Here is a 15,998-nt window from a genome sequence, read left to right as displayed (position 1 = left end):
TACATCCACTTCTAAGTCAGGAGGGGCGACGCGTCGGGCCAGCGCCGTCTCCCCGACGAGCCAAACTCAAAAGACAGCCACGACTGTCAAACGTCTGTCAGCGCGGGGGGGGGGGGGGGGGGGGGGGGGGGGGCCCGGGGGGGGCGTGAAAGCTGGGACTGTCGCCGCCCCGAACCTTTGACCTTCCAGATATGACAGACGTCCACTTAATAAAGAAGTCCATTTGCCGCACTGATGTTTAAATGCATGAGCTCTTCGAGGCGCCGCGCGACCGCACATCAATATGCAAGACCGTTAATTCCACAGATTCGTCAAGAGAGTAGTAGCGAGGGAGCGTGAGGGGGGGGGGGGGGGTAGATGGATGGATATGGAAAAGGGAGGGGGGATAGTAAGACTGATCGTTGCTCCAGTGAAAAACAACAGGATGAATGGGTTGGGGGGAGCGGCTGTGTTATATTTGGCCGACAGCTTTTGATCGGTTAGTTCAAAGTCGAGACCAGATGGTGTTTTTTGGAACAATCCTCCTACTTCCACTTTGTTTTCCAGGAGATAGTGCCAACATAAATTGTTTTGTTCCCCCCCCCCTTCCTTTTCTTAAAGCTCAACTTCCAATCGTTCCGGGTCACCGTAGACAGCTGTTCTCCAGTGGGGGGCCCGGCCTCAAACTCCAGGAGTGTCGGCTACACCTCGCTCGTGGCTTCTAGCCTCGGCGGTATGGGGAAACTGTCACACGGCTGGCGGAGTGGGAGAACAGACCGACTGACGACCTGTGGTTCGACGTATTGATCATGAGATGTATGAAGAATTTAGTCAGTCTAATGAAGGCAGCTGCTCCGCTATTCTTGTAGCAGCCTTTAGAAATAAAGTGAGCCCCCCCCCCCCCCTTTCGGCACACCTGCACGGGTCTGAACGTGTTCACGAGCAGATGCAATCACAAGACAGTTAGTCAAAGCTTAGAAGTTGAGAACATCAGACGCATTGCCACGGCACTGGGAAGTGTGATATTTTAGAAACCGCGTCTTAGCACATAAGATCACGAGATAATTCCGCGCTGCGGCATCATTAAAGATTAATCCGATGTAGAAGAATGAGCGTTGCCCCCCCCCCCTTATCCTTGCGCTCGCTCCCTCTCACTTTTCAAATTTCGCCTCTCCGTTGAATTTGCCATTATCTGCTTGATTAAGCAGGGAGAGCATGTAGCTGAGCCAGCTACCCCAAAAAACAAATCATCCCCAATTGCACATCTGCATGTTCTTTATTAATTAGTCCCAACAAATGGCGTTCGTTTCCCCCCCACATGGCTCAGCTTGTTTGCAATGCAAACACGGAAAAAAATAAAAACCTCGGCTTTGGTTTTCCCCCTGTGCATTCGTTCCCCACTGTGTGTTTTGAAAGCATCTTTTCTATGTGGGGCGACGCTCTGCAGATATAAAGCTGGACTCGAGAATATTTGAGGAATATATTTAAGTCCTCCTCACTTCCAAAAAGTGTTTTTCTTCTGTCTGTCGTCCAAAATGTCTGACATTGACTATAGGGACTTGTATCTGAGCACATGTTGTCACTATAGAGGTGTTTTCACTTTCCTCTTCTGGAGGAGGAGATTTCTGTGTCACTTCTATTCAATTTCAAATTCAAACAAATCCTGTTCAAGCTAGATTTGATCAAAAATACAGAAAACCAATTGCTGTCGAATATACAAATGTGAGGCAAAGAAACCGGAAACCTCCAGTGAAGCAGAGGCAGCGCGTCCACGAGAGGACGACAGGTGAGTCAGCAGAATGTTAGCATTAGCAGTTAGCATCCACGAGAGGACGGCAGGTGTGTCAGCAGACCGTTAGCATTAGCAGTTAGCATCCCCGAGAGGACGGCAGGTGTGTCAGCCTACAGTTAGCGTTGGCATTAGCAGTTAGCGTCCACGAGAGGACGGCAGATGTGTCGGCAGACAGTTAGCATTAGCATTAGCAGTTGGTGAAAGTTTTATGACTGAATCTCTCTGATGTTGCCGGCTACCCATCTTGTCGCGCACATTCTTCCACCGGTCAACCGAGCGCGAGCAGCTGTGGTGGGCGGGGCCTGTGTTATTTTGCATATCATGAATATTCATAGTCTCAGAATTCCTCAATGAGGGAGAGAGAGTGGACGGTTTCCAGCCCCATTTCAGAGTTGTTGTTTTTTACTTTTTGGGGGGTAAACAATGTTAATACTTTAAAACGTGACTGGAGGGGATCTTTAAGTTCTGCATTGAGTGGGATTCGGGCGAGACGTGGCGCCGCAGCATCAGAATCATATTTCACTGCAGTGGTTTCATGTCGGAGGGGAGGAGAGGGGAGGGGGAGTTTAGTGATTAAAGTCCAAATGGTGTAATGCAAGTTAAGTCATGCTGCTGGAGAAAGCAGCGTCGGGGAGTATCCACCCCTCTGCTATCAAATAATTACAGCCGGCTAATGGCCTGGTATGGACAACTGAAGTCAGCAAGTCTCTCCGGGGTTCTGAATCACCTCTGACGGCTGTAAACTCCTTTCAGTCTGGCAACATCACTGCTACATAATGTATTTGGATGCTAATTTGTCTAACCCTCGGTCAGATAGCGGCGCGTGAACTTCTGTGGGAGTGAAAACGCTGAGGCGGATGTAAATCTTTGCGCATTAAAAGCGATGATAAAAAGGGAAAAATGGTGTTGTGAAATGCATTGGTTTTGAGGCCGGCATAAGCTGTAAGTGCAACGTGCAGCCGGCTTGTCTTTAGATTACTCTCATTTGGAATCGCCGGTGAGGACGGGGCGGAGAGAGAGACAGGAAAAAAGGCACCTCGGCTTAGAAGCGAGTGGAATACGAAATGTTGAGAAAGGCCAAAGAGACTGAGAGGAATTTAATTACTTTTGTTGCTATTAATATTATCTCACGACCACAGTCAATTAGATATCGCAGGGCGAGGAAATAAATGAGACTTTTAATTCTTAATATTGGGGTCTTACGCTCGCGAAATATAGCCAATACCAGCATTTATTAAGAGAGTGCAAATTGCTCACTGGACAAATATGCACAGTCGTCTGAGGACATCCGTCAGTTTCAACTCAGAGCTATATCGCAGTGCCAATGGAAGATTTAAAAAAGCTTATTAACCCTGAATTAAATAGCTGTAAACTTATAATTTCCTATTTCTGATTAGTAAAAAGAGAAATGACGCTTGCCTGAACAAGACTTTTACGCTTTGAAGTTTAATTTTTTCGGCACGGTAAATTGAAAGTTGCACTTTTACACAAAAAAAATTCATAATCCTCGACCAGAAGTGGGGGTCAAGATTTACGCACAGATCAAATTAACTCTTGTGCGAGTGAACTATAATCTAAGATATATATAATGTAAGATCTTGGAAGGACAGTGGAGTGCCGCCTCGCTTCAGTGACCCGCCGTGTGAGGCCCCCTCACCGGGGCCCCACTTAGACTAACAGCAACCGTTCAGCGGACACCACAGACAATCCCCTCCATCTTTGTTATGGGCATCGTCGCAGGCATCACTTACAAAGCTCACGAGAGACACAATGTGAAGAGGAGCACAAAGACGGGATATGTCATTTGAACTGAACAACTGGCAACCAGTTGTGACACAAAGGTTTTCTTCATTTCTTTCCATGAAACAGATACTGCATTTCTTTTAGTCCCCTAGTGAATAAATTTAAGCCAGTTTCCAAAAATTGGACTACACAACAAATTATTTTGGTTGGTTATCTCTTTAAAAGGTGATAACGAGTTTGATGATTCTATCATATGCAGATGGAAATGAATTATATTTACCCTTCATGCAGGGTATTATTTTCACCTGTGTGTGTGTGTGTGTGTGTGTGTGTGTGTGTGTGTGTGCAAAATTACTCAAAAACACACTCAGTTGGAAGATTACTTGTGAAGGTATGTCCAGATGATTAACTTTTGGAGATGATCGGTCATGGGGTTGTGCTCGTACATTGCAGTAGTTTATCCTGCCGCTGCCGATTCTGACTGACCGTCAATCAATTCATCAATTATGAATTAACATAATGATGAAATACATTAATATTATATTCATTATCAATTCACGTGATCACTGGTGTTTTGAGTAAATAGAGCCGACGCACAGAGGAAGTCGCATGCACAGGTCTGGACAATCACAGAATGCACGACATGTCGTCGTTATGCGACACTGAATCTTTCCAGCTCCTTTGACAAAAAAGAAAAAGTGGGGGGGGGGGGGGGGGTGTACTTATCGGTATGAATTATGACTGAACTACAGCACAACATCGTTCAAGCGTGTAAGCCTGAAAAAGTAGCTCATTGTCTGGCAACATTTACATGTCTGAGTGATGAATGTGTGAACACGAATGTCATTATAAGTTCATGTTTACCACCAGAAGTAGCACACGGGAGTGGCCTGTTCTAAACTGATTGATGATGTCCAGTATATGCAGAACATATCGTATATTAGAGCTGGCCTGGCTCCTAGCGTTATATATATATATATATATATATATATATATATATATATATATATATCATTATATATATATATATCATTTTTTCCAACAATTATGAAGCGGTATTGTTAGCTCCTGACGTGTGAAGGGTTCTCTCGCTTACACAAGAGCGAGGACATCCGAGCACAGTTGTGATGGGAGAGACGGTCGAGTGTTACATTTATTTCGCGAGCTGACAGGGGAGCGCCCGAAGGAACCGCTGCACTGATGGGTCGGATGATGGCTTCCACCTCCTCTGAGAAAGTTGTCGAGTGGGCAGGAGAAGGAGAGGTCTCTGTTTCCTGTGCAGCAAAGAGGCAGTTCATTCTCTCCTGTCTCACCTTTTTTTTCTTTTTTCAACCGCTTGACAGTGTTAAATGTTATCTTCCATCTGCGTCCACTATTGAATTATTATTGGACATTTTTATTGGAGTATGAAAGCCTCAAACCTCTTTGAGGTGTGCGCTGAGAAATAGCTATGACAGTCCATTTTTTTTCTCTGGATGGCACTGCTGACTTTTATTATGAACCCCAACTTAAGTAAAATATAAGAATTGAGAGTTCCACGAAAACTGTGAGGGTTTGCAGCAGCAACAAATGGCACCATTGAATCATCGTTGCGCCTGTTGTATGGATTCATCAGCATATCTGATGGTGGGGAAAATTTTGAGGAAGATAAACCGTGTCTTTGCTTGATTTATGCATCTTTCATAAAGTTCCTCTCATCCGTTTCCCCATGTCGTGAGCTGTTCTATGCACAAGTCTGCACCTTCGAGTCTGTCAAAGGTGTGTCTGTCTGTGATGTGCCTCGTCCAGACAGCTCCTCCTCGCTCGCCGTGTTCCAAATACATGCTCGGAATCCTTCTGCAAATCCTTCAGAGTGCACACATCAGACAAAGTCTCATCCATTTTTGGGGGTTTTAATTCTCTCCAAAACCTGCAAGGTGCATGAAATGTGGCCGATGACAACTCAGTCAGAAATTTATAACGTGACCACATCATAAGACCTTTTTTTTAAAATATGCCGGTACAAACGCCATTTGAAATCTAAATGCCACAATATGACGTAAAGAACGGAAGCCGGACACAAGCCTTTTGTTTTGTATCCCTCTGAATAGCTAATCAAAGTGTTACACATACCCGGAAGCTCAAAGATATTTTTCTTGTGCTGCGTTCCCACTGGACGCCATGCGAATTTTGCCGTTGCTTATTTGCTCGCAAGCAGACATTTGGTCATTGGCGCGAATGTTTGCCCGTTCAATTCCTTCCTTCGACAGGAGTGCAGACAGGAGTGCCGATGACAAAGCTACACAAAGCGGTTTCTACATCCGGTCCCGATGCACACAGCAACCCAGCAACAGGACGTCTGACGTCAGTGACGGAGGGAGGATCTCAATGCCTATTGGCTATCGCGTCAACGCATCACGCAGATTTTTTGAATCGGATTTTGCGTCTAGTTTGCGTCTTTGCATTGACTTAGTACGTACTCGCACGAATAATTCCCCATCGCATCCAGTGCTAACGCACCATTAGGCATTTGACGAAAATTCCCTGGTGAAACTAACAGAATTGTCGACTCTGGTGTGGTTCGGCCTGCGTGGCCTTCGTTCAATTCACACGTGCACCTTTTTTGTTTTGCAGCATTCTTGGAGGATCCATCCCCTGAATTATGACACACCTCTAGTCTGCGTCCCATCAATATTCACCACAGCGGTTTCTACCGCACACAGACCTCTGTGGACGAGCATGAACCGCACAGACCAGAAACCCCCATCCAGACCTGTGAGTCTGGTCCTTCAAGAGAGAGGGTCAAGTGTCACCTGCAGCTATTCCTCCTTGAAATTGCTCCATCATTTATTCATTCAACACCTGCTTTTATTGTTACAGGAAGTGTGGGTGCAACCCTCCAGTCACCTCCTCTTTGTAACACGTGGCGCGTTCACATCTCATTCACAAACTCCACAATGTTCAATTTTCACAATGTTATTGCTGTGAATGGAATTTCCTCAACGCAACAAGGTATGGTGGCAAAAATAGAAATACATTTGTGCATAATCACTGGATTTTCTTTGTTAACAATTGTTTACAAAGTACGAATCATGAAACATCACTACAATCTGAACACACCATACGCATATGAGCATATTATCGGCTGATATTGGCCTTTCACAGACACATCGGTATCAGTGCTTATGTTTACTGATATGAAATATTTTATTGTACAGAATAAACAATGCAGAGATAAATAACATGTTTAATTTTCTTAAATCAACTTCTATATATTTGGTTGTATTTGTGTTTTCTTTTATTTATAATTATGTATGATGAAGTTTTATGGTCAAACTAAAATATCAAGCCGCAATTACATTTCTTCGTCATCATGGTTTGATAACAACATCTTAGGAAATATATATTTCGGCCAATGTATCGTATCGTAAATCTTGTACTCCCAAAAATCCATATGGGTCGGACTCTAGTTAACATCTGCGCCACGGATTATACATTTTTTAAAATGTTTTTTTGTTCATTTTAAAGCATGCAGTGTTTGAAATTCTATTGAGGAGCCAAGAACCGTAGAATCAAATTAGACGGCATTGAAATTAAGCAAATTGATACCCATGCACAAACGGGTCAAAGTTCAATTACAGCGTGATTCATTCCAGCAGCAACTTTTAATTTGGAAGTGGATCTATACTCGCGGAAAATCTGGGCGGCTCTGCTGAACTGTGCTGAGCGCCGTACAGTACCTGTCAAGTCTGCTGCCGCCGTGGTGGGGGAGCGAGGATGGAGGCAGAGAAACCAGAGGCTAAGCCTTGTGGGAGACAATTTGAATCTCGACAATTTGAATGTCGACAATTAGTCTCCGCTGTCGCCCGGTTTGATCTTGCGCGGCGGAACAAAAAAAGAAGAAGATGTTTTCAGGAGCTTTAATTGCGCAAAAGAGCACATTTTGGATTGCTAATTAGAAAAACATCTGCTGCACTCATTTTTCCCCGGGTTAAGTCGTTCATTCAGAAGGAAAAGGGACGGCGAGCGTTCATCACAGACACGTCATTTATACACGGTGACAAATCAGTTTACACGTGGGCAAAGGGCTGCAAACGCTAACAACTGTTAATCATTTCTCCTCCCGCCCGTTCCGTGCCGTGCCCGCTCTTGCCACGCTCGCCTCTCGTGGTGAACATAATGAAAAGAATGGGGCCGTCAGTCATAATGGCTCTCTAAATAGCCTTTTCTGCTTTATTAGTCATACTTAATGGTGTTGAAGGAGCCGCGAGTGGTGCAAAAAAAGAAAAATCCCTTTGTACGGAAAACCCTTCCCCCATGTCACTTTGAATGCCTCTCGATCGAAAATAGATTCCCCGACGATTGAGGCCGAGTGTGTTTTACACGCCGGGCTTACTTTGTCTGCACGAGAGGGAGAATCGCCCCGATGCTCTCGTCAGAAAGATTGATGGCGCGGGCGAGGAAATAAAAAAAAAAGGAAAGAAAGAGGCGGAGACGTTGTGCAAAGTGACGCATCGGACAGGTACAGCGGGACCAAAAGAGGCAGTCCCCGTTCATTTTAGATGGACATCTTTGATATTTCATTATAACGGACAGGGGGGAAAAAAAATCCATCCGCCCACCTACGATGGTGCAAGAGCAAAATGGAAACCAATTTTAAATATCCACCCGAGCCTAAAATGAATCCTATGTTTGGAGCGTTTGTCATCCGTGGCTTGTCGTTGACAGTTTCACGCCTCCTCGTCTGAGAAATACCTCAGACGTTGAGTAATGTCATGTCACGCACGGAAGAATCCCCCTGTCCCCCTCCCGCTGTTCCTACCGTACTGATCATTTGGGGAGTTTCCAAAAACCAACAACAACTCTTCACAAAGGGAGATAAGTGGGTTTGCTTACGCTGGATGTCGATGGTGACGCTGGTCTCCTTGCCGTTGGGAACCGCCTTGTTGGAGGCCTTGCAGGTGATCTGCTGACCCGTCTCGATGTTGGAGGGCGACAGGTAGAGCGTGCTCACGGTGCTCTCTCTCCTGCCGTCGCGCAGCAACGTCTGCAAAGGAAGCAAAAAAAAAGGGATTTGAGTAGCGTTTATCGAAGCGCCAGCGCAGGCGGGTTCACCAAGTACGGATCCGTTGGCTGCGGCAGAGCGAAGTAGATTCCTTCAACAGATTCTTCTACTGTTTTGACTGTGGGTGGTAAAACCGACCCATTTTGTGCCAAGACATTGTTTCTCCAGTAGCTGGAACAATCGGTTGACGAGATGATGAGCTGTGGTGCAAAACCGCAGCACATTCATGAACACACATCCTGTCCCTTTGGGGAACCAGAGGCGGATCCTTCGGAGCCGTCCAACCTGAGTGCAAAATAAGAAATAAAGAAAAAGTAGAAATGTGTTTTCTCTGAGCCCTCCTTTGTGTGTCTGGAGAGCCGCGCGCTAGTGCATGGCTTGTCATCTTCCACAAAGGAAATCAATCTTCTTTTTCGGGGCGCTCATCCTCCGAGCCCCGACAACTGTGGAAGCCATCTGGAATCGGTTGGTAGCGCTCGCTCTCCCTCGACAACGCTCGGGGGAGGGCTCCGCGAGTCCACGTTAACCAGCGCGGGACAGAACAAAGTCACCGACTAGAACAAATTGCGGGGGCAGCGGGGGCAACGGGTTGGTCAGCCGGCAACCGCAGAGTCAAGACACACATCCCCGCCTCACTGTTGCCCTGCGCGTTTGAAGAAAAGACGACCACGTTGTCGTGAAGGAAATCAAACATTGTCTGAATATTTGTACATGAAAACACAACATGTTGACCAAAAGGGAGCTCGCCGCGGGGGGTTGCTTTACCGCTCGGGCCACCTGTAGACTCGCCTCGCGAGCGCACGGGTTGCTTCAAGGAGATTTTCCTTTTCATCGGAGTCTTAATGGCACGGAATACGGCAAGAGAAAAACAACTCAATGCCGCCGCGCCTCAAGGTTTAGCTGCGCACAACAATTTTTTTTTGGGTCTCCGAGCCCATTCTTCTCCTCCGAGTGTTGTTCTGCTTTTTCTAATTCATAATAAGGTCTCGGAGAAAGAAAAAAGTTAGGTGAACGTCGGAAGATGTCGTGACGAAACAAACTCTGCCGAGTACATGCTGCTCGCAAGGCATTTCAAACCAATCTTCATCCCGAACCCGTTAATCATCATCTCGAGTCAAAACTGTGGCTCATTGTCGTCGTGTAAACCACTGGTTATTACCTCGTCGTCGTCGCTCTCACCTTAATGCGAGGGTTTTCCATCGAACACAACTCTAACATCTAACTACGCAGCCTTCATTTGTTACCATATAAGCCACATATATACCACATTCTGAAAAAGAAATCACAAAGAAAATACCAGTTAACGTGTCAGTGACTGGCCGTTAGTGAGGATTTTGTCCGTGTGTGAAGTGAAGAACCCTTGTGATGGAATTCATAGCTGCGTGCGTGAGCCACTTCCAAAAGCCGAACACATTAGCTGTCAGTGCACAGGATATGTCAATGTAATATCCTTTCTGACACAGTCAGGATTGTTTCCCTCGTCGCTCTGGACCTGTCTGAAGTCATTAATCTTAGAAAAGGAGCGTGGGGCGGTTTAGCCGCCTGCTGCATTGAATTCAACACCACGCCACATTACAAACTGATAAATTTTCATATCGCTGCCCGGGGGCCATGCGAGGAATACGTTTAACCAATACCAAGGAGAGGAATGACAAAAGTAACAAGATTGGGATGGAAAAGTGGGAGTGGGACTGGGGGGGGGGGTGCTTTTTTCCCCCCATGTATATTTAAAGATGCATTATATGATTTCTGACCTCCGGAGGGGGTAAAAAAGCAAAGAGCCCCCCCCCCCTCATTCCGCTCATACCCAGCTGATTAATGTGTCCGCTGTGGGAAACTTTTCTTAATTTTTTTTTTTTTAAAGAATGTCAAAAAACGCAGCAGGTGTTTTCCCGCGAAAGCTCTAGTTTTGAAATTGATAATCTTCTTTCTCACAGAAGCGCCGCAAACAACCGAGCTCCCTTTAATGCCGCCACTGCCAGTGACTGTTAGTGGGAGCGCGGCGGGTGGCTTGACAAAGGAAACACATAGAACCCTCTGTACTGTAGTACTGTGTACTTAGTACACATCTGCACCAAACACGCGCAGATCAAACTTAATGTGCTTCCGGCCATGCAGATTATTTGTAAGCCCTAAAGCGGCGCTGTCTACTTTGTCTGCACTCGTGCTTGTACGAGATACTGACAAATTCAGCCCGACTGTGCAATTTGAACGTCCTCCGCGTTTGTGTTTCTGTGTCTGGTTTAACTAAATGCAAGACAGATGTTTTGCACGATTTGATATATATATATATATATATATATATTATTTTTTTCTATAGTGATCATGAACTCCACGAGGAGTAAAACTTCTGTTTTTTAGTAGACTGTACATGCTTAACGTACCACACTGTAGAGATGTCCGTGCCGCGTATACAGTGTGCGAGAGTCTTCCCCCCCACGGAACTGAAAGCTGAAGTTTCGTTTCCCATCGTGTCAGTGATTTACACTCGATCGTTTTTTCGAAGCCACGACCTTCAGTAAGTTTGGAGACTCGGGTTGTGGGATTAACTGGTCCGCAGCTGTGTTATTCCAGCGCATCAGCTACCAGCAGGCTGTTTAATCAAATGTGTCAACATGCAGATACTGTACGACTCGGCATCGGGCGGATTCCGAATAATAAAGGCCTCGGATCGGGATCGGGGCCCAAAAACAAAAAGTATTTTGGCGGCGGCGAGCGATAACTATACCAGTCGATGTTACTCATCATTTCTGTCAGTTCAGTGATCGTTTTCCTTGTAAAGTGGAGGGGAGGGCAGCTTGTTCTTGGCTTGAGCTGATGTCCCTGTCAAATAAAATAAAGATATAAGCTGGCTACGGACGAGTGTCCTAGTCAAGCCGCACTCGAGCTTCAATCAGGTATCTTGCATGCAATATTACACATGCATGCGAGGCTGCATGTAGAAACTATCTTCATAACGTCGTTAGATAATCACTTAAACTGTCTCCTCTTCCCAAACGTTGAGAGGCAGCAGTGCGCAGGTGAACGAGTAAATTACACCGATTGATCATCTCTGTGCAACAGCGGCAGTAAGTCCGAGAGGCAATGTTGTTATTAAGTATCATGTGATTAAAAGCCCCGGTGCTGATCGGCGATATTTCCCATACGCCAACGATGCGGTCTTGGGAGTTACCGCGGGTAAACGGCGGGCGAGCAATCTCCCGCGAGCTCTCGTGTCCCGTCAACAACCGCACAGGTCGTTTGTCGCCAGACCTAAGGAAGGTCTCAGGAAATAGCACTCGTACTGTACAACAGCTTCATCACCATGGTCATGATCATAAATATGGAAATGCAGCTTATTTTTGGCGGCTGCTGATGTAAATGTGACTTTAATTTGACACGTATATAGTCTTATTTTGACGTTTCACTGTCTAATTTGGTCAGTACCTGAGTGTATGGGGGACTTGGGCATCACTCATCCTTTATGAGTATTTCACTCGGCCCCCCCAAGTCATTTAAAATGGTCAGAAATTAAAATGACCCACCGGGACCTGACTGACGTGCAGGAAGAGGCTTGATTTGGTCAGTAATTCATAATTTAGAGGGACGGCGCTGAAATGTTATCAAGTAAGCAAAAGCTCATTATCTATACACCATTATATTCTGATAAGCCATCCAGCACGCCTTTGTCGTGATATCAAAATGTAACTCAGGGTCTTACTCAATTAGTCACGGTTTAATTCTGGACCACCGATAGCTTCTTCACCGAAAACAGTTAATTGCTTTAAACGTTGTTGTACATTATTGTATATTTATGACCGGATGAGAATAAACCCTTTTCATCTTTACACTTTCATTTCACTCGACTCACCTCGAAAGAATATTATAAAGCAGTTAATTAAAAAACAAATCTATATTTCAGATCACACTTTCGATTTCGAGGCGGAATAAATGAGGTAAATTAACCCGCAAAACATCTTTTGAGATCTTGTTAAAACTGGATTAACAAACTCATTAGTTACCTTATTTGTGCTGTAATTACATAATTAATTTTTTTTTGACTTAATATGTGAACCTAAGAAAATTTACCTTGTATGAAACGGCTACATGATTTTTCACTAAAGTGTTTTTCTTTCTTTTTCTTTTTCTTTTTCTTTAACATTGTTTTCCTCAAACCTCTGAACACTAAAATAACTCCCCGGTCTCCTGCTCACCTCTCAGCTCGCCATCAGAGTTTTGATAAAATAATAAAAACACGTTGCACCTCGGGGAGGAGTGATTTTCTGGCATGCAATATGTTCTTCCAAACTTTTGTTGTACCGTTCCAGTGCAAACGTATCGTACAGCATGTCTATGTTCCCTCAACCCTGTGTTCCCTCAACCCTGTGGTCCCTCAACCCTGTGGTCCCTCAACCCTAAGTTTCTTCAACACTATGTTCCCTCAACCCTATGTTCCCTCATCCCTATGTTCCCTCAACCCTATGTTCCCTCATCCCTATGTTCCCTCAACCCTATGTTCCCTCATCCCTATGTTCTCTCAACCCTATGTTCTCTCAGTCCTATGTTCCCTCAACCCTATGTTCTCTCAACACTATGTTCTCTCAACACTATGTTCCCTCAACCCTAAGTTTCTTCAACCCTGTGTTCCCTCAACTCTATGATCCCTCAACCCTATGTTCCCTCAACACTATGATCTCTCAACCCTATGTTCCCTCAACACTATGATCCCTCAACACTATGTTCCCTCAACCCTATGATCCCTCAGCTCTATGTTCTCTCAACTCTATGTTCCCTCAACCCTATGTTCCCTAGGACTGACCCCCATGTGAGCACACCTCCACACCACCGCTCAGACCAGGAGGCTGCGTGTCACAAACAAGTGCTTTGCTGTTTCGCCACCGGAGCAGATGAGATTTGAACGTTCAAGGTGAGAGAGAGAATATTATTCGTGGATGTCACAGTCCGACTGGATTATTATTATTTTTGAACTTTTCACCTTATAATGACGACTTTCTGCCTCTTAATTATTTCTTTCCATGATCTACTTGTGTTTATGAAAGCTGCCCTCACCAATGACCGGCAATGCGTCAGCTCAGCAATGCTCCGATATAATAAACCTACCCACACACATTATTACTAAGTGATCGCTTTAATCGCGCTCTCTTCTCTTTCAACCACTGGTCCAGGAAATAGTTTTTTCCGCGAGGTCAGGGAAGATGAGATGAGGTGGGGGTTTTTTCGGAGGCCGTAGTGGGAAATTATCTTTGGGTCAGAGATGTCATTAGATTAAAAAAACACCATCAGTGAAAGTCATTTTCTGCGAATCCACCCACCACATCTGCTCACATTAGTCCTCTTGCACATGCGGAATATATACGAAGACCATCAGAGCAGATGATTATGCTTACGAAATCCCCCCCCCCCAAAAAAAAGAAAATTCATCTTCTTTTAATCGAACCCATTGCTTTTTAATGGTAAGGCTATAGAGATACGAGGGAAGAGGGACACACTTGGGCATGTGCAGCATCCATCATCCACCATGCACAGAATGTCCTCACATCTGCCGCCGCTGTATACGAGAGGAAGTGGAGGCAGGAAGCGCGCGCTCCCGCCCACCATTAGTAAGCGGCACCTTCCAGCAATCGCTTTATTCAAAATCGGGCACCCCGGTCCAATCAATGGCGTTTATCTGCTCTTTGAGAAAAAAAGAAGCCGATAATGGGACGAGGCAGCGCGGGGAGCGAGGGGAGAGCGGAGGAGGGGGGTGTTATTGCGCTAAAATGCCTCGTCTATTTATGTCCTTTGTTTAAATGGAAATAGAACATGACAGCGTTGATTGCATGATTAACCTTGAGGGTTAATGTCAATCAAGCGTCTGCGGGCGGCGGTGTGTGTGTGGTGACCGGGACGCTGCGTCGGTGTAAACTGTGACAAACTGTGTGCCCTGGCATCAACGTAATATAGGTTATTGAGAATCATATGCCCCGCTCCAGACCCGGCATTAATCAACATTCGTCTCAGGCGGACAACTCTGAGTGCAGGTGGGAATGTATTCAAGGTGCATAAGGAGGAATTCGTTAACTGTAGGGCTGCAACTGACGATTATGTTCATCATCGATTAATCTGTCAATTATTTTCTTGATTAATCAATGAGTTGTTTTGGTTCATAAAATGTCATAAACTGGTGAAAAATGTTGATCTTGTTTCCCCAAACCCCAAGATGATGTTTTGTTTTTTGTCCACATACCGAAGATATTCAGTTTACTGTCACACGGGAGCAAATATACCAGAAAATATTCACATTTAAGAAGCTGAAATTAGAGAAATTTTAACCTTTTAAAAAAGATCAAAATTACTTGAACGATTAATCGACTATCAAAATAGTTTAATTAATTTAAACTATTAATTTATCAGTCGATTACTAATCGATTAGCTGTTGCAGCTCTAGTTAACTTCACATTTGTAGATGGTCTGGGACACGTGTGGCCATTTTGTTTTAGCAGCATGAAAATATGAAAAATATGTTTCCCATACACTGATTTAATCACAATATCAACATTTACATCCACATACTGGTTTTTCCCATTTCTTACCATTTCAAATGAGCCAGTTCCTCCTTGCCCCACACTCTCTTTCGCACATGCACGCCCTCATAACGTACAGCATTTGGTCTTTGCAAAGAGCAATGATGTTCCTGCTCATTTGCATAACATACAGTGCGGGTGAGGTGAGGTCCACGTCTGACCACATCACCCACGATGAGCATGGTCGTGCCACGTATGAGCGGGGCCACACGGTGCACCGCCGTGAAAAACATTCGGGCAGATTCCAGGACAAGAAAGTGACATAGTCGATTTTCTGATACTTTAGGATGAGATAAAAAATGTCACTGACAGTCCCGTGATCTCACCATCTGCTTGCCTGAGCTGTATTGTAGACTGAGAAAAACCCAGCCATCTTTTTTGCAATCACAAACACAAGCTGGATTTTCAAGGGATTTCATTTTTTCAAAGAAGCCCGTCTGGATGCCGGAGCATAAACACCCACCAATGACTCAGCATCTCACTCTGGAACATCTCACTTTTTGTACCTGTAAGTACCTGCTTTCATTCTCTACCCCAGTCGAAGAAGAACTTCTCTTTTGGGGGGGGGTGACAGCACAGCCATGCAAATTCGCCCTTTCACCCCTGTTCCCCCCCAGCCGGTCTACCACCCGGCAGGTATGTGACACGCTATGCCTACCTTGGAATACATGGCCCCGTTGAGGACCTCTCCATTGCGGATCCAGATGATGGAGGCCGCCGGCTTGGCGTTGTCGGCGTGGCAGGTGAGGTTGAGCGGGTCGCCGGCCCTCAGGCTCACCACTGGCCCGCCGCCGATGACCGGGTCCTCCGGGGGAACTGTTGATGCAGACAAGGGGAGGAGTTTCAGCCACATGACAAACATATGATAATGAACTGG

The 15,998-nt window shown here is 45.3% G+C and overlaps 1 protein-coding gene across 1 annotated transcript in view; it reads right to left on the bottom strand.

The window, feature by feature from the left end:
* LOC118299765 (kin of IRRE-like protein 3) overlaps window positions 1–15,998 on the bottom strand; it is a 145,429-nt gene that overhangs the window by 31,641 nt on the left and 97,790 nt on the right. The window contains exons 4-5 of the mRNA XM_047335773.1: window positions 15,780–15,937; window positions 8,390–8,540 (exon numbers count right to left, since the gene is read on the bottom strand). Coding sequence (XP_047191729.1) covers window positions 8,390–8,540; window positions 15,780–15,937 — 309 coding nt within the window. The remainder of the gene's footprint in view (window positions 1–8,389; window positions 8,541–15,779; window positions 15,938–15,998) is intronic.

This window comes from Scophthalmus maximus, chromosome 11, assembly GCF_022379125.1.
Source record: "Scophthalmus maximus strain ysfricsl-2021 chromosome 11, ASM2237912v1, whole genome shotgun sequence".
Lineage (NCBI taxonomy): Eukaryota > Metazoa > Chordata > Actinopteri > Pleuronectiformes > Scophthalmidae > Scophthalmus > Scophthalmus maximus.
The sequence above is the reverse complement of the archived record's forward strand: the minus strand, read 5'-3'. Positions and strand labels throughout refer to the sequence as shown.